Genomic DNA, 19446 nt, shown 5'->3' on the forward strand with positions numbered 1-19446 from the left:
ACATTGCCTGAGGGAGGAATTGAATTGGTGTCTCCCACATCCCATATATAAGGTCGATACCGCTATCACTTCCTCCTCCTCCCCATCTGGCTCTTTGGGTGAAGTGGGGCAGATACCTAACTCATTCTTGCATGAAATGCCTTAGGTGCCTAAGCCACCTGGCTCTAAGAGTAGGGGGTCCCATTTGTGGATCACTAAGCGGTGATACTTGTGTATGAGAGGCGCAGGACTTAAAATCCACCCCAGCTGCATCACCTATTGGCTTGCTTAAATGAGTCCCCACCTAAAGGATAACAGTCCTTGGTGGATGGGGCCCGAGTCCCTTTGTTCAGAATGTAGTCTCTTGTATAATTGTGGTGTTTTCAGGGCTGTGGCGCAATTGCTACTGTGTTGTCCCTCTGAGGTTTTGGAAGTGGGAGGGATAGGAGATGGGGTGAAATGTGTGTAGGGGTAGGGGCTGCTCGGGTAGGTAAGGAAGATACTGAGTGTCCCTCTGGAGCCGAGAAGGGTGTTGCCCTTGCCCCTTGGGTTGCTGAGTGTCTGGGAGGAGTAGGCCATGCCCCTGCTGCTTGACATTGTGTTGATGTGCGGCCATTAACTGCCTTTTAATCCTTATGTTTTTATTGATCCCCTCACGCTGTGAAGGACGCACTTGGAGCCTTTATGGTGAGCCCAGCGCCTGCGGTGGTTGCTGCCGGCCGCCGGCGGGGGCATAGGCGCTGAGCCGCCCGGGTAGGCGGTGGCAGAGCGGGCACTAGGACCCAGGGGGACGCGACGTAGCTCTTAGGGCCAGCCTGCAAATTCGGCGTGAGTGACTCAGTCCGCTCAGCTCAGCGCGCAGCAGGCGGCGGCCGGGCCGGGGCTAGAAGCAGGTCGGTGCTGCTCGCCTTGGTCAGCTACGGCTCTGGCGCGGGGAGGCCGCGGCGCTGCCCGGCCGCTCGCTCGGTGGCTGGCTGGGTGGGTGGGTGCGTGCGTGCTGGGGTGAGAGCGGGCCGCGCTCCGGGCGGAGTCTCCCCAGCGCTCAGGCCTGTAGCGCTCGTAACCGCGGCCGCCTGTTGTCTGGTGTTTTGCAGCGACCCAAGATGGAGTATGAGTGGAAACCCGACGAGCAGGGGCTCCAGCAGATCCTGCAGCTGCTCAAGGAGTCGCAGTCCCCGGACACCACCACACAGAGAGCCGTGCAACAAGTATCCTTGGCCGGGGCAGGGTCCTACTGGGGCCGGGGGTCGCAGCCTGGCGCGCGGGGGCCGAGCCTGTCGGGCACAGTTGAGCGCTGGTTGCTGTTTCCACGGGTTCCGGCTCCGCTTTTTCCTCCGTCCCGAAGCTGGGGGAAGGGGCGCGGACAGGCAACTCCCCGGGGTTGGGGAGCCGGGATGTGGGCGTGGGAGGGCTCCTGGGGAAGGGGAGCGGGAGAGGCGGCTTCTCCCGGTTTCAGGCCTCGCTCTTGGGGGGAGGGGGGCTAATGCTGGGCAGCGCCTGAAGGAGCCGCCGGAGCGTTGCGTGCGGCTGGAGAGGCCGGTGAGCCGGGGGCGCTGTTGGCTGAGCCCCCGCCCAGGCACTGAGCTGGGAGGCCGTGGCGCGGGGTTTGAACCGCCAAGGGAACCCGTGGGCGGTAATGTTACCCGCCTCCCCCTCCTGGCCCCAGGCCCGAGCACCTGTTGCAAGGCGGGAGCTAAGTGGAACTTTTCTTTTTAAAGCCTTGGCCGGGCCACGCTGCTCTGGTGTCTGCCACTTTCCCGGGTTACCCTGGCTGGGCCTCTGTCACTGCCCAGCTGCAGCAACGCAGGCGGCCCCCGGCAGGGGGCACGGGGCTCGCCTTCCCGCAGTGCTTTCCGCGCCTTACCGCCGTGTACAGGCCTCTTTCCATAGAGGGCTCAGTGTGGGGAGGGATCCCGCCAACGGCTGGGAGCAGGCTGGACACAGTGTTCCTAGCTGAAATATTGCTCCTCCCCCAGCCCTGCCTGGCGGGGCTAAGCTCTGATGTTTCTAGTCCGCTCTCTTGGGGAGTCGGGGGACGGAGCAGGCTCAGTTAGCAGGACGTGGTACCAGCACCTCTGACAGAGTGGCCCCATCTCCTGTGTATCATGCAAGGCGGGAGGGGGGATGTGTTAAATTTCATAATGTCTTTGAAGAGAATGGAACAAGCATGATCTGATGGCAGTTGTAGCAAGCAAGCATATTTCCATTGGCCTTGTCAATCTATGGGTGAAAGTGCAGGTTTTCCACACTCTGAGAACAGTACTACTTACAAAGACTTTTGAAAGAGTGAACTGTTAGATAGTAAGCCATTGAAGGTCGCCTGCCAAGAGAAAATAGATTTATTTTTGTTTCTTGGATATTTAAAAAAAACACTTTGTCGCTGTTTGTATTTCTGTATTAGCAGTTCTGATTTTGTGTACCCTGAAAGTCTCCAATGACTGTAGAGGTAGTAAAATGACAGTGTCACAAGACAAGAGTTAAGACTGACAGAGAGAGAATGATTAGTCAGCAGAGAGAGAATGATTAGTCAGACCAGGTAAAAGTTGGGTAGGAAAATCTTTTTGTTAAAGATGCATCCTCCTCCTCCTCCTTTCATGAAGATACAAATACAGAGGTTTTTAGGAGTTCCTTCGGGGTAGACTAGACATTACATTCCTGATACCTTCAAGAAACCACATTTAACTCCTGCTCTGTGCACCCTTTCTCTCCACCCCCAAAAATCTGGTTACCTTTAAGACTTTTTGGTCAAGTTAAAAGGACTTCTAATTTTATTTATAATTTAAATGTAGTTATTTCAGATGCTGAGTCCTTCTGTAAACTGTAATTTTTATAATTGCATTTTCAATTTTAAGATGTTTCATTGCTCCCTTTTTGCTGTGTGAAAGACCTACACAAATGGGAAACTGGCTATGCATTTGACAGCACTAAGTATAAAATAAACCGCAGATTTAAAATAGAGAATCTTTTCTCTAATCTTTCAGTTACAGTAATTGTTAGTAGTAAAGTAGATTTAAACAAGTGTGATTTTTTTTAAAGTTCTCTGCTTAAATATAGTATTTTTAGATTATTAAAGGGATACTGTCTTTTTCAACTTGTCCCATATTCTGTCTTAGCTTATTTTTACTATCTTAAAAAAAATCCCAAAACTCTGCCTCCCTGTTTCCAATAAGTCTGATAACATATTTATATAAACTTAAACTTGTTCTTAAATAGTAGTGGTGAGTAAAAATCTTGAAAAATGAAATGATTAGAAGCTGACTAAACAAAAGTGAAACTAGTTAGTGATAAGTAAAATATAATTGTAACTTCCTTTAACTATCAAAGATATTAGTGCAGTCTTAAGATAACTTGACTGCATCTCATATTTTTAATTTTTTTGTAATTCTAGATGTTTGATGACAGATGTATAATCAAAGGGAACTTTTGTATGCTTGATGCTTGAAATAGGAAGGGAAATAAAGACACATAGTGTTTAACTTACTTATTTTTTTTCCAGTTAGGTTTCATTTCTTTTCATTCAAGTCCCTTAAAATGGCATTAGTAGCTGTTTGCTGAACCACATATGCCATACCTTAAAAATGTATTCTGCTGGTCCTGGCTTATAAGAGTTAGGTAAATGGCAGGTTTTTACTGTTTTATTATATGGTGCAGTTTTGGAAAAACCTATTCTAATATAACTTGCAGAACATTGCTATATAATAAAAATGCCACTTGATACATTTATGGGCCGGCTCCAGCAAGCCGTTGTGATTGCTGTCCTAGCACAGCATGGTGCTTAGTAAGGTGTCCCAATGGGGCATGAGCCAGCTGCTACAAACTTAAGGTGCTTTACATTGATTTTAGTTTTCTTATTAATATGCGCTGGTTGCTCTTGTTTTGGGCATTCAAACACGTGTAACTTAAATTAAAAAATGTACATCATATTAAATGTTAAAATGCCCTTTAAAATATGAAGGTAATAGGCTTGAAAGGCTTATTTGATGCAGGGTCATATTATATACCCCTGCAGGAAAACCTGAAAGGGGTGGGGCGTGCGAGGACCCAAGAATCTGAGGCTTCTCTTGCAGGCCTTTTCAAAGAGGGAAGGAGGAAGAAGCTGTTAGAGCTGCCAAATCTGTTAGAGCTGTGGATTCTAGACCAGTAGCCTCTGTGTTATAGTGGGGTTTCCACTAGGAATGTAAAAGCCTAAACGTTTAAACGGTAATCAGCTGTTTAAACATTTTAAACAGCTGAATACCATTTAAATTGAGGGGGAGGGGAGCAGCAGCTGGGCTTGGCTTCCTGTGAGCGAGAGCAGCTGGGCAGCTCTTGCTTGTGGGGAGCCCGGGGTGGGGGAGGGAAGCTATAGCTGGGCTCCGCTCGGCTCAGCTCCCCATGAGGGAGAGCTGCCCAGCTACGGCTCCACACTGCGCGGCGGGGTGGAGAAGGGAGAGCCACAACTAAGCAGCTCTTACTTGTCAGTGAGGATCTGAGCCCAGCATGGCTTCCCCTACACACATTCAACTGTTCCGTTTTTAGCACATTTTAAACAGATTCTTAATTAAATGAATTTTTACATCCCTAGTTTTCATCTAGCACATCTCTTCCGGTTCTCCTTCCCACTGTGCTTGCACTGTTTTTTTCCTTTTTTGCGGGAAACAATGCAAAGGTAATAGCAACATTTGACTCCAGCTGATTTTTGTGGTTATTATTTCTGTAGGTTTAAAAGGGGAGCACGTCTCAAAATGGCTGCATCCCAACATACCTCTTAGTCATGCTAGTCTTCTTTTTTTCCCTTTATATCGCTTTTCCTCGTGAGTGTCGCGGTGACAGCATGGAGAGTAGGGAGGACCAGACTTCCCTTCTGCAGCAGGTTCTGGCTACTCCTGGGGGATTCCCAGGTGTTGCCAGGCCAGCTGGGAGGTATAATCCCTCCAGGGTGGCCTGGGTCAGCCTCAAGGCTGCCTCCCAGTGGGATATGCCTGGTAGAGTTCCAAAGGAAGCCTACCAGGGGGCATCCTTATCAGATGCCCAAACCACCTCAGCTGGCTCCTCTCGATCCGGAGGAGTAGTGGCTCCGAGGTCCTCCCGAATAGCGAAGCCCCTCACCCTATCTTGGAGAGTCAGCCCAGCCGCTCTGGGGAGAAACCTCATTTCCACCTCTTGTACCCACAATCTTGTCCTTTTGGTCATTACCCAAAGTTCATGACCACAGATGAGTATGGTGACATAATTGACCTATAAACTGAACGCTTCATCCAAAAACTCATCTTCCGCTTCACCACCACAGATCAATACAGTGCTATTGCACCAATCCACCAGTTAGTCTTGCGCTCCTACTTACCATCATTTGTGAACAAGACCCCTAGATACTTAAACTCTTCTGCCAAGGGCAGCTGCTCCCCTTTCATCTGGAGAGAACAATTTCCACTTTCTCCCGGGAGAGAGATCCACTTTCTTCCGGGAAAGAACCATGACCTCTGATTTAGAGGTGCTGATTCTCATCCAAGCAGCTTCACACTTGGCAGAGAAGTGTTCAAGTGTGCGTTGGAGATCACAGTATGAAGAAGAAAGAAAGACATCTGCAAATATCAGAGATGCCACCTCTGAGTCCCCATACTGGGTACACTCCCCATCTTGGCTGCGCCTTTATATCCTGAGCCTTTAAGTCATGCTAGTCTTGACTACAATTATTTGGCCCTGAAGGTGGGTTTACCATCTTCCAAAGATGTGTACAACATGCCATATTGACTCAATTTATCCCAATCTTCTTTTCACTCCAGAGGTTTTTCCACCATAATTCATATTTGCTCTACTCTGTTTCACAGCAAAGGAGAGATAAGGGCCCTGGTAGCCTAATCTGAAAAGCTTTTTATTTTTGAACAAAGTCATTACCTGATACAAATTAGAACTATTTTTAGATATTTTGGGCCATTTCTTCCTTATTTGGAACTCAGTCATATTCAGAAACAGAATAATTTATGGCAAGTAACAGTTGCCTGTTAGGCAAATTATCTTGATCATTTAGAAATTTTATTGTGTTGTTGGCATTTTTAACAAAAATAACAAATACAGGAGTCAACAGCATGGTAATGTTGCACACTTGCAGCTTAAAGATATTTTTATGTACTATTGGTGAGCTAAGTAAGGGCTAATAACCAGGGTGTGGAAATAAAAAGATTTAGCAGCATGCCAAATCACTGTTGCTAGGCAAGCAGCAGTGAAATATCTTCAAATTTGAATAACTGGAAATGACAAATGATGAAAAAAAACCAAACTGTAGGCCAGTTGCAGTGCATTAGAATGACTCATTAATGAACATCATAGCACTGTCTGTAGCTCCTCCATGATATCTTAACGAGTTGGCCTGGTTGGTAATATGTTTATTCAGAGACTGTACTCTAGGAAATGGGCACATATATTTAAGGATTATCTTGCATTAAATATTCACTATCTTAAAAAACAAACAACCTCACGAATTTTGTGCTACATTATATCTGGCATCATTCACGCTTAAAAAAAATTCTCCACTCTCAGTACTCAATTAAGCTGCAGTTTGTCAAGGTGCTTAAGCATGTATATAATATTAAGCAATTGAGTAGTCACATCGAAGTCTTAAAGATTATACTTTTATGCTTCAGAGACCATACTAAGTCAGTTTCAGTAGTTTTAATGATGAAATGTACCATTGTCAACATTTTTAAATTTTTACTGTAGAATATGCTTTAGCGTCTTGCTGAATGGCAGTTCAGTGAATTGCTTAAAGTTGATGCTGTTCAAACTTTAATACTTAACCATGAATAGTACAAAGGACTCTCTAGATGGTTGTTTAGAAGTTGGTTCCCATTTTCATACTTCCACACTTTTTTGTTCTCTCAGTTCCAACTCTAGCTGCATACAAATGTTGTGCTTCAGCATTAAAACAGCTGGAAATTGACTTCAGATAATCTTTTACTCTATATCAGCGGTTCTCGGTGGTACTTTGAAGAAGGCTGGGTGGTACGCGAGCCGTACCGCGCCACCGAATCCGCCGCCGAAAGTCCCTGTCCCCCCCCACCGCCGCTGCCGAAAGTCCCCCTCCCCACCCACCCCCGCGAAACCCTGCTGCTGAAAAGGGGCAAACGGCGGCAGAGTTTCGGCGGAGGGCATTGTTCCCCCCATGTAACCCCGCTGCTGCCGCCGAAAGTCCCCCCCCCCCCCCTTTTTTTTTCCCGAGTGGTACTGGGGGGGGAGCGGGAAGGTTGAGAACCGCTGCTCTATACCTTACAAACTGTCAGCTATTCCATAGATTCCAAAGCCAGAAGGAATCATTGTGATCATCCAGTCTGACCTCCTGTGTTAAACTTCCCCAAAATAATTCTTAAATCATATCTTTTAGAAAAATATCCATTCTTAATTTAGAAAGTGTCAGTGATGGAGAATGATTGATTACTCTCACTTAAAAAGTACACCACCTTTCCAGTCTGAATTTGTCTAGCTTTAGCTTCTCAGCCATTGGATCATATTATGCCTTTTTCTGCTAGATTGAAAAGCCACTTAAGTATTATTTGGTCCCTATATATGTACTTGTAAAACCGATCAAGTCACCCCTTAACCTTCTCTTTGTTAAGTTAAATAGATTGAGCTTGAGTCTCTTACTGTAAGGCATGTTTTCTAATGCTTTAATCACTCTTGTGGTTCTTCTCTGAACCCTCTCCAATTTATCAACACCTTTCTTGAATTGTGGGTATCAGGACTGGTCACAGTATTCCAACAGCGGCTGCACCAGTGCCAAATATAGAGGCAAAATAACCTTTCTACTCCTACTCAAAATTCTCCTGTTTGTGCATCCCAGGATTACATTAGCCCTTTTGTCTACAGAGTTACATTGGCAGCTTGATTATCCATCATGACTCCAAAATCTTTTTCAGAGTCACTGCTTCTGAGAGAGAGTCCTCCATCCTGTAAGTATGGCCTACATTCTTTGTTTCCAGAGGCATAATTTATATTTAGATATATTAAAATATGTACTATTTTCTTGCACCCAGTTTACCAAGCGATCCAGATTGTTCTGAATCAGTGACCTGTCTTTTTGATTACATAATCCTGCCCCCAATTTTTGTGTATCTTCAGAGTTTGATTCTGTTTTCTTACAGGTAATTAATAAAAATGTTTAACATAGAGCAAGAACAGATTCCTGCGGGAACCCACTAGAAACGCTCCCACTCAATGATTCCCCATTTACAATTACATTTTGAGACCTTTCAGTAAGGCAGCTTGTAATCTGTTTAAAGTGTCACATTAATTTTATATTTTCCTACTTTTTAATCAAAATGTCATGCGGGACCAAGTCAAATGCCTTATAGAAGTCTAAGTATATTACATCAACACTATTATCTTTATCAACCAAATTTATAATCTTATTTAGAAAAAAATGGTTAGTTTGACAGCATAGGTCTTCCATAAACTGATGTTGATTGGTATTAATTATATTACCCTCCTTTAATACTTTATTAGTAGAGACTCATATCAGCCTCTTCATTATCAGACTGAGACCTGTAGTTACCCAGGTCATCCTGTTTACCTTTTTAAAAATATTTGCACAACATTAGCCCAGTCTTCTAAAACTCTTTGAAATCAACATTAACAGTCTAGTGAGCTCCACAGCCAGCTCTTTTCCTCTGGACCTACTGACTTAAAAATGTCTAACATTAATAGTTACTGTTTAGCATTCTGAGATGCTAGTGGAATGAAAAGAATGTTATGTTATGACAGCATCATTGTTTTGTGTTTTGAAAGATTTGTCACTGTGGAAGTAGAGAGCTACTTGGAAGTAACAACAATTACATGTCTAAGTAATCCTTGTCAGCTTTAGTGTAATCTTTGAAAAAAACACAAACTTTCCTTAATAACATTACTTTTTAGAAACTGGAACAACTCAATCAGTATCCAGATTTTAACAACTACTTGATATTCGTTCTTACGAAATTGAAGTCTGAAGGTAAGCTGCTGTGTTTTTACAGTTTTATTCTAGGCATTGTCTAATGAATTAAAAAACCCCAAACCTAGATAAATGAATTAAAGAAGTGATGGACAGACTTAGTTGCTGATCCTGCCATTTGCTGTACAGGCTGACTTGTACACCTATGTGGAGCTTAACTGACTATTAGGGCTCTTGATGGGCTCGGGGGCCTGTCTGCGTATCGCCTGTTGTAGGTGCAAGGCCTTAGTATTAGTGCTTTGCCAGATTATAAGTAGATCGTGTAATAACCTTTCTTGTCGGGAGACAGGTGTTCAGAGGTCACAAATCAAATTTCTATGTAGGATTAGACCAAGCATTTTATGCATACCATTTAAAACATCACATAATTTGGCATATTTAGTAGTTTCTGATGGAGAGAGAGTTTGCAATGTTAGAAAAGAAGTGCTAAAGCTTTCTCTGAAGACACCATCCACCAGAATACTCAGTCTTGGGTCTTCTAAGTGAAAGACTATTACAACTCCATTATTTATTAAAGATTGTTTGCTGTTATGGGCAGTAAGTGTGAACCGGATCATCTGCTGGGTATAAACGCTGATCTCCAAATTGACCAGTCAGTTCTTTCTTGATAATGATGGTGAAGCTCACCATTAACTATGATTCTGTATTGCTTCAACATTTCATGCCATCTCAGTGCATCCTTTTATTATTTAGTGTTCTTTCCAGTCAGTCTGATTGCCAGTTCAGTTGCTTAATTTGTGAGGTCTTTACTGTATGTGTGTTGAGGGCCTGCTCCAGTGACTGCCCTGGCCCTTTTTTTTTTTTTTTTTTGGCTTACTATGGCATGTGCTTCAGCTCTCTAATACCGTGTTGGCATGTTCTTGCCTTTATTTTTCTGGGAACTTTTCAGTAGTTTTCCCTTGGAGCTCTTCCCCTGAAGTGTTTTCTGGCTTTTTTCTCAGCATACTGTCACCTAACTGAGTTTGCTGCAGCAATTTGTTTTTTAAATGCTCGTCTCTTAGTTCATCAGGAGTGCTTTGTACTCTGCCCATGCTTACACTGATGCTTTGATACTTTTTTGTGTCACCTTGATTTGAACTATCTTCTTGCTTGTGCTTTTTTGTACTTTTTTTTTTTTTTCTGGGTATGTGTCTTCAAGAATGGAGGAATCTACTGTGATGTGTCAGGGGTGTCATATGTCACTCTGAGAAGTAACAATATAGGGAGTGACTCTGCTTACTCTTCTGTGCACTCCAGAGAAATTTCTTGAAGTCCAGCCCAAGCTTGTACACAGTGCTTTGAAGGATAAACTTGAAAACTAAATCCTGAGACAACCAACATCATTAGAATGTTGGGATGGATTGCCAGCGCCATCCATGCACAGACCCAGCTTCCCCAGCCCCTGCTCTCTAATCATGCTGGGCTAATTGTTTCAAAGCTGAACTGCTTTTGTGCTATGAACAGCAAAGTTGAGGGCTCTGCATCAGCTCCTTGGAAATTCATGCTGAAGTCTGTAGTTCTGCATTCTAATGGAGCTTCTGGAAAAGGCAAGTGGAGGAGATGACAAGCGAACCAACCACTTCACAGCTTGGTTCTGTTGAAGCCCATTTTTACATACAGCTTTATATCTAAGCTTCCTGGTTCTCCCACATTGCGTTTTGTGGTTGAAATTTAGAAGAGATTGATTCTGGGATATTGGTATATGCTTGATAATTCAGCCTAATCATTTCTGGCTGTGAGAATACTTTATTTTAGATTGTGCACCATTTTGTTTCTTATTGCTTATAGGTACTTACTAGCTCTGTGGGGAAGAAGAGCAGGAAACCCTGTTAGTTGCAAAATGACCACTTCAGGACTTCTGCAATTTATTGCTGTGAAATGTAAAGGGCCAGCCTGACCAGGGGGATGGGGTGAAGAGGAATTCAACCCTGAATTAGGTGGAGTTAGTAGGAACCAAGAGATTATTAAAAGAGCTGTTCTTGGGAAGGGGCTGAATTGGTGTTTTACAACACTGTTACATCACATAGGCCCTGAGGCTGCCCAGAAGCCCACAGTACATCAGAAAATTCCTCTTGCTCTGCATCAGCAAGGGTAGAATCTCCTTTACTAAGTCAATGCACTCTTTGCCCTTTAGCTGAAGCTTGTGCCCTAGTCGTCAGTGCTCCTGATCCAGGAAGCTCTGGCCTCAACACTGACATTTTCAGTGCAGCTAGTACTTTTGGTTCCTACAGTACTTAATACTGTATGTTCTAAGTACCCCCACTACATTGCTTGGACAATTCCAGATACTAGGATGTTACCCGAGATTGAGGATTGTTACCAGGACTCAAATGAGCTGGAGTACTCTTTTGACTGGAAGTTCATATTCATTGAAGAGGAACATAAGCTCCTTCATTCACCTGGCAGGATGATAGACTTGCCAAGGTGAATCACCATCATGGGAGGTGAATCTCAGGCAAGTCTGCAATACTTCACCTTTGTAAAATCTGATCAACTTTAAAGCTACCTTATTGATAGCTGGGACCAGACCTTCTGCGAGACTTATCTTGGTGCCATGCAGCTTAGTCTATAGAATTGAATTAGGTCACTTTTAGCTAGTGTCCATTTGGAAAAGTCCTGCTTAAAGCCGCAATTTAAAAAATATTTGGAGTTCTGCACATTGTTTCCGTGGGAAGTCTGTGTTTCCCCCACAATATCAAAAATCCAGAGCATGAAATCACTTTTGAAGAAGCTGGAATTGCCTTATCCCGGTGAAAAGGGCTGGAGATACTGTTTCCTGTTTATAGAAAGTGAAATATAAAAGTAGGTGATTGCTAGGGTTCTCTTTCAACAACCAGTCATTTAACATACTTATTATTTTGCTGGATGGATGAAAGTTAAGACTTACAATCTTTCATAACTTCAATATATGTTTCTTAGGCATTACAGTACCTTCCAATTTTGAAACTGGGCTATATAGTCAAGCGTCTTGTTTTCTGTAATCTACATCTTGATAGAAAAAAGTTTTTAAAATTTACATATATTCTTGTATGGGCCTGTATTCCCATGTACACTATTTCTTTCACAGCATACTAAAGACCATAAGTCACTAAACTCTTTCTCTTGATCAGGCTAGATTGATTTAAATCAAGGCAATTTAAATCAGTAAGTTAAAAGCCTCCATTTAAATAATCCATTTTAATCAACTTTTCCGTTTGTACTTCAGTTCTTTTTCTAAAGAAAGGTGCATTCTCCATTGCCTGATACCAAGGAGGGTACACTACAACTATATACATTGATTTAAGTAATTATATAGCTTAATATTTTCAGGGTCTTAATTAGCTGTATAATTTTAGTATGTTAAAATGATGAATGAGATGTTGCTTATTTACTAGATAATTAACTTTTGCTCATGACTTATGTCAAGCTGCACTAGGTTGGTAACTGGAATTTAATTAAACACAAAACAGCATATAATAATTTTTATTAAACAAAACTAGCCCTTAATGCAGTACATGACCTATTACCTAAGAACAGCCATAGTGGGTCAGACCAATGGTCCATCTAGCCCAGAATCCTGTCTTTTGACAGTGGCCAATGCCAGGTGCTTCAGAGGGAATGAATAGACCAGGTAATCATCAAGCTATAGTTCCCATTGGACGTTCCCAGCCTCTGGCAAATAGCCAAGATAGGCAGGGATTGCTAATAGCCATTGATGGACCTATCCTCCATGAGCTTGTCTAGTTCTGTTTTGAACCCCATTATAGTCTTGGCCTTCACGGCATCTTCTAGTGAGGAGTTCCACAGGTTAACTGTGTATTGTGTGAAGAAATACTTCCTTTTGTTCGTCTTAAACCTGCTGCCTATTAATTTCATTTGGTGACCCCTAGTTTTTGTGTTATGAGAAGGAGAAAATAACACTTTTTCTCCACATCAGTCATGATTTTATAGACCTCTATCATATTGCCCCTTAGTCGTCTCTTTTCCAAGCTGAAAAGTCCGTCTTCTTCATCTCTCCTCATGTGGAAGCTTTTCCATACCCCTAATCATTTTAGTTGCCTATTTCTTTACCTTTTCCAATTCCAGTGTCTTTTTTGAGATGGGGCGACCAGATCTGCACACAATATTCAAGATGTGGGCATACCATGGATTTATAAAGAGGCAATATTTTCTGTCTTATCTATTATTTTTCTAATTTTCCTAATGATTCCCAACATTCTATTAGCTTTTTTGATTGCTCCTGCACGTTGAGTGGATATTTTCAGAGAACTATCCACAATGACTTCAAGATCTCATTTTTGAGTGGTAACAGCTAATTTACACCCCATCATTTTATATGTATAGTTGGGATTACGTTTTCCAATGTGCATTACTTTGCATTTATCGATATTTAATTTTATCTGCCATTTTGTTGCCCAGTTATTCAGTTTTGTGTGATCCCTTTGTAACTCTTCACTGTCTGCTTTGGACGTAACAATCTTGAGTAGTTTGCATCACCTGCATATTTTGCCACCTCACTGTTGACTGCTTTTTCAAGATCATTTTTGATCATGTTGAGCAGTACTGGTCCAAGTAGAGACCCCTGGGGGACACTACTATTTACATCCCCCCATTCTGAAAACTGGCCATTTATTCCTTCCCTTTGTTTCCTATCTTTTAACCAGTTACTAGTCCAGGAGAGGACTTTCCCTCTTATCCCATGACTCCTTACTTTGCTTAAGAGCCTTTGGTGAGAGACCCTGTCAAAGGCTTTCTGAAAATCTAAGTACGTTATATCCACTGGATCATCCTTGTCCACATGCTTTTTGACCCCCTCAAAGAATTCTAGTAGATTGGTGAGGCATGATTTTGCTTTGCAAAAACCATGTTGATTCTTCCTCAACAAATTGTGTTCGTCTGTGTCTGATAATTCTGTTCTTTACTACAGTTTCAACCATTTTGCCTGTTACTGAAGCTTGGCTTACCATCCTGTAACTGTGGGATCGCCTCTGGAGCCTTTTAAAAAAAAAAAAAAAATGGTGTCACATTAGCTAATCCCGTCATCCAGTACAGAAGCTGGTTTAAATGATAGATGTGAAATTGCAGAATTAACAACTGCAGTATGTAACCTGAGTTCCTTCAGAACTCTTCAGTGGATGCCATCTGGTCCTGGTGACTTTTTATTGTTTAATTTATCAATTTGTTCCAAAACCACCTCCTAATGACACCTCAATCTGGGACAGTTCATCAAATTTGTCACCCAAACCTGAGCCATACTTTTTAGGTATCTCCCTCATATCCTTAGCCATGAAGACTGATACAAAGAATTTATTTAGTTTTTCCATAAAGGCCTTATCTTCCTTGAGTGCTCCTTTAGCATCTTGATGGTCCAGTGGCCTCACTGGTTGTTTAACAGACTTCCTGCTTCTTATGTACTTAATTTTTTTTGCTGTTCCTTTTTGTCTCTGTCTAGCTGTTCTTCAAATTTTTTTTTGGCCTTCCTAATTTATATTTTTACATTTCACTTGCCAGAGTTTATGCTCCTTTCTATTTTCTTCAATAGGATTTAACTTCCACTTTTTAAAGGATACCTTTTTGCCTCTAACTATTTCTTTTACTTTGTTGTTTAGCCTCATCGGCACTTTTTTGGTCCTTTTACTGTTTTTCTTTAATTTGGGGTATAAATTTAAATTGAGCCTCTATTATGGTGTCTTCTAAAAGTTTCCATTCAGCTTGCAGGACATCAGATATTGTGTCATATTTATGAAGTTTGATCTCCAAAAGTTAGCTCCGTCCCCGATTCTTTCTTTATATAGAAAAGCAGCTTTAACTCCCAAATTTTTAGTGGATTCCTCGTTTGTGTGTTTAAATGTTTTAAGAGATGATAATAAATATAGGCCTTTAACAATTTTATATTAAATTCAGATTTCAGTTTAAACAAGTTTATTTTTAAAAGTAAAAACTTATAATAATTAACTAAATAAAAAGATCAGATATGTATCCATCTGTTTTTGATTCCGGTTTGCTTGGCAGTGCTGTTACCAAGAGGACTGTCTAAATTGGGTGTCTGATTGCATTTTATACGGCTGTGTCTTCTGTCTTAAAAATGAGGCTAGGCTACCACCACTCTCTGCCTCAGGAATGTTTCTCAGACACCTATGTAGCAGCTACATACTTTTAAAGTCTGAATCCAAGCAGTAATGCTTTGTGAGTGTCTCTGTTCAAATTGTCAATTGTGTAGCACTTGTTTCCAAGGTAGGGAAGGCCAGGCTCTCCCATGCCTAGAAGAAGTTTTGTTTTATTTCCTAATGTCCTTATTTTTAGGCAACTTTTTATATGAAGGCTTTTTTCCACTAGTCTGTTTTGCAGACCTGTTCTCAAAATAATTCAGACTGCATTTTCCCCCAACCTGAACCTCTTGGAGTTGTGAGGTTTTTAAGGTACCTTAATAATTGTACCTTGTTTCTGTTTCTTTGGTATGTGGCTTGTTTTACTGATCATCCTCATTTGATAAATTGGCCTATATGCTGAGATTCTGGCTTCCTGGGCAATTGAAGAAATGGTCTGGTTTGGAGGGCAGTGTTTACACCCTAGCGGGATGTGGTGTGACAGCAAATGGGGTGTGACTCACGCTCTACCCCATTAATACTGCAGTATCGACTATTCAAAGTATTTTAAAAAAACATGATTTTAGCTTAAAAAAACATGACTCTTTACTACAAAATAACTGAGTTCTTTTATGGTTCCTGCTTTCAGAGCTAGTTAGGGGTTTCTCCACTCCCATGAGGTTAGAAACTTACTCTTCTGACAATTAGAAAGTTTAAATTCTGCATATGTATCTGAATTGGGAGTTGGAGCTTTAATAAAAACAGCAAACATCACAAGGCATGTGATAAAATGAGTTGGCAAAACTGCTGCTGTTCTGAAGTGTCAAAATCTTTAAAAGCTGAAGAGCTATGCAGGTCTTACTCATTCCTCAGTTTTACCTCCTTTGTGTATCCTGTTGGAATAATACTGTCAGAAGCAAAAGCATAGTAAGTGAATATTATTTGACGTTTCTCTGGGGGGGGGGGGGGGGGGGGGGGGGGGCGGCTGATGATTTAGTGTCTGCTTATGCAGTGCTAGCACAATTGTAAGATCATATGTTCTTTTTCAAGAAAAGAACTTTCCCCTCTTTTGTTAATGCTCCCTTTTAAGTGGCCTCATAAAGGGTAGCACTTCTGGCCTAAAGTACTGATTGGAAGCTATCTGAATGGAAAATGTTTCAAACTGTCTCAGTGTACATAATTAACATGAAATGCTATGGTTTATCTGAAATTACGCTGATCAACGGTAGGTTCATGTAATGGTGAAAAGAGATTTGTGCCAGCTGCCTAAATATAGGCACATAACTTCAGTAAGAATCTAAAACAAAGATGGTAGGGTTCCCTTGATTCTGGAATGTTGAATCTGTCTGCTAATGAGTAGCAACAATTACAGCTCCAAAATACTATAAATAGAATTCTCTGCTATGCAGCACATGGGTGGCTGTACAATCCATAATTGTATATGTATTGCTCAATTATGCAAGTCCCTGCGCTCTTTCTAATAATGGCCTTTGGACAGTCAGAATGCTGGGATTTGTATATCTATACAATTTTAGTTCTTTAACCATGCTGTTCTTATGCAAATCCCTATGGCTTGGTTGCCTCTTAGCTTCAACTTCTGTCATGCACCTATAAACATGGATGTTTCAACTTTTGACTGTCTTCCCACCTAATTCTAGATATTAAATATTTTTGAGTTTACATGCAAATTAACCCCTTACAATCCTGATCCTACAGTCAGATCTATGCTGGAGTTCAGAGTCAGGAGTGTATGGGTTTGCAGTACAAAAACAGGAACTTTTGATGCTTCCAGTTGATTCCTTACCATATCCCAGACTAATAAACCCTCTGGCCTTACTATTTATTTATCCCATGGTATTATTGTGGCAGAGTCAACTGGGATCATCCAGAAGTTATTTTTAAAAACAAATTACTTAAAAATGGGAGGAGGGGATTGGAGGCAGGAAAAACGGGACTGTCAGTGGGACCTGCTTAGATAATCTTTAGAAACAAAGATGCTTTGTTTCAGATCTGTGTTTAAAACAAGAACAAATCAGGGTTTTATGACTTTGAATTTATTATTTTTTTTAATGATCATACTTGGCCTATCAAGACACCCTTTTAAATCATTAGTAATCAACCTCATGTCTATTTACCATTGGTATTTAGAGTATTTAAAAAGAAAAGTTACTATCCGACATGTGAATTAGTTACTGCAATGTAAATGGACTCGCACATTAAATGAGAAAGGAAAGCAAAGCCCTGCACTCAGGGAATTTGCCTGTTTTGTCAATCTGTAACTTCTCAAGAGTATCTGATCAGTTCCAGAATTTCAGAGAATGTTCCAGGTGTTGATGGGCAGAAGCCTATTGATATTTTGGGTAAAATCATAAAACTGGAAAATCTGATTTCAACTAAAATCAGGTCTATCAAGTGCCAATTTGGTGCTCCCTCAGAGGATGCTCTCTGGCGCCCTCTGCTGCTACTTATGCATGATCCTAATTTGACTCTTAATCTGGAAATGAACATGTGGCATCCCATTATGGATGGATGCTTAGTAGTAAATACACTTTTGACTCTTTTTTAAATTTGTACTCCATGTGTTTTCATTCTTGCATGTTTCACTTGACTAAAAAAACCCACAATCGGATATTACACTTTAGCGTTTGAATAGCTATTTTGGAAGTCCTGATTTCATTCTCATAAATGGCCGAGTAGAGACTCAAATTCAGCACTGGTAGAGGTATTGCTGTAGCCTGTCCCTATCTAACTGCCATTTAAACTGCAACATGAAAATACACTAAATCAAACTATACAGATTTCTAAACTAACTTTTTCCATAAAAATATTGTTCAAATAGGCATTCTTTCTTGAATCTCTCTCCTTATAGAATAATGCTTTTTCAAATATTTAGTTTAAAAGGTCATACTTAGTTGTAAATTCTTCTTAGTGTGTCAGTGTGGATCCTACAGTAGTTGTACATGTGCTTAATGCATGTGAGGTTTTTTTAATAGCAATGGCTATTAAAGGGCAGAATAGTGTCACCCTTCCTCAGTTTCTTTTACCGTCCATGGCTGCAAGATGGAACCTAGCAAATGACTGACCTGCTACTCCTACAGAATTTGAAACTCCTCCCTTTTGAGCTGTTTGAAAAGATCCATATTTACTCTTACTTTTCTTTAATTTGAGTATTCAACACCACCCTCAAAAAAAAAAAAAGACGCACCGTCTTTGTACAGTGTGGGCAGATGCTATGTGCCTACTTCTATGGAAGACGCTTTAAACCTTGTCTGATCTGTGACAGACTTATTCCCCTGTTTAATGGGCATAGTCAATGTCTATTCTGTTTAAGGAAAAGTCACATCACTGATAAGTGCGCAAACCCTCTTTGTTGAGGACTTGTAAGTCAAGAGATGCGTGGCTGAAACTTCACATACTCAAACAATAGATGTGTACTCTCTCTGACCTGATGGAAACTACCACCTTTAAAAACAGAAAAGGTCCTCTTCAGTGAGTGAGACTTCAAGGAGACACCACACTCTGCAATCAAGCAGCAACAAGATAGAAAGCACTGTCAAAATCGACACTGGCTATATGACTCTGTTGCAAAGGTGGTCAGAATCCATCTGCACTGGGGCCGACTGACATGGCACTCAACTGACTCAACAACCGCATGGACAAGTTAATCAGAACCAGCACTGGCATCCCAGCATGAGGGTGAGACCAAAAGATGCAACTGAGTGGATCCCAGATGGCGTTTCTCAATGTTTGGCACACTATCCTGCAAGAAGAGATGATGCTTCTCAAGAGATAAGGAGTCTTAAGTCCTCCAGCAAGTTGGGAATGATTTGAGCAAGCCAACCCTTAAAGGGGTTGGTATCAATTATAGACTGAGTTATGCCATTGGGATCCACCTAGATGCCATGCAGGGATGTGTTCAACACAGGACCACACCCAGAATATTATTACATGAGGCCAGTGTTCAAAGTGTACCACTCTTTATTTCCAGATCACTCCTCCCCAATGTCAAGCACTTCTTTATTTTATAAGTGGTCCTAGAGCTGGTACCAGACACTCCATCACAAGGTGCCAGTCCAACAAAGCTATGAATGACCAGCCACAATGGGTTCGTACCCATTTAACATGCCATATTGGCCCTACAGGGGACCATTATGCCAAGTGTCCTATAGCAGATATCCATCCTTCAGGTGGAAATCTGGGTACCCTGGTGACATCACTTTCTAGACTACAGACATGAGCCTGACATTGGCACCCAGGAACTGGGAGAGGCAGAACAGCAGCACCCTACAGTTTCTACCCAAAAAGTCATCCATACCAAACTAGATTAAACCAATCCCTGCCCCAGTGGTCACTTTTTTTTTTTTTTTTTTTTTTTTAAGGCATTTCACCATCTCCTAATTCTTATAATGGAGGCCTTGGATATAGAAATGATGGTGATGCAGAAGAGTTCCCATAAATTCTTCA

General features: G+C 41.6%; 1 protein-coding gene across 6 annotated transcripts in view; it reads left to right on the top strand.

Annotated features, from left to right (window-relative positions):
• The window catches only part of TNPO1 (transportin 1), a 127059-nt gene that overhangs the window by 20801 nt on the left and 86812 nt on the right, over positions 1–19446 (top strand). For all 6 annotated transcript variants that reach the window (XR_010923992.1, XM_067569085.1, XM_067569086.1 and 3 more), the window contains exons 2-3: positions 1074–1187; positions 8863–8938. Coding sequence is in view for 5 of the 6 variants with exons in the window: in XM_067569085.1 (XP_067425186.1) it covers positions 1074–1187; positions 8863–8938 (190 nt within the window). In the remaining variant the exon portion in view is untranslated. The remainder of the gene's footprint in view (positions 1–1073; positions 1188–8862; positions 8939–19446) is intronic.

This window comes from Emydura macquarii, unplaced genomic scaffold (genome assembly GCF_026122565.2).
Source record: "Emydura macquarii macquarii isolate MOO-44397 ecotype Brisbane River unplaced genomic scaffold, CSIRO-AGI_Emac_v2 contig_2897, whole genome shotgun sequence".
Taxonomy (NCBI): domain Eukaryota; kingdom Metazoa; phylum Chordata; order Testudines; family Chelidae; genus Emydura; species Emydura macquarii.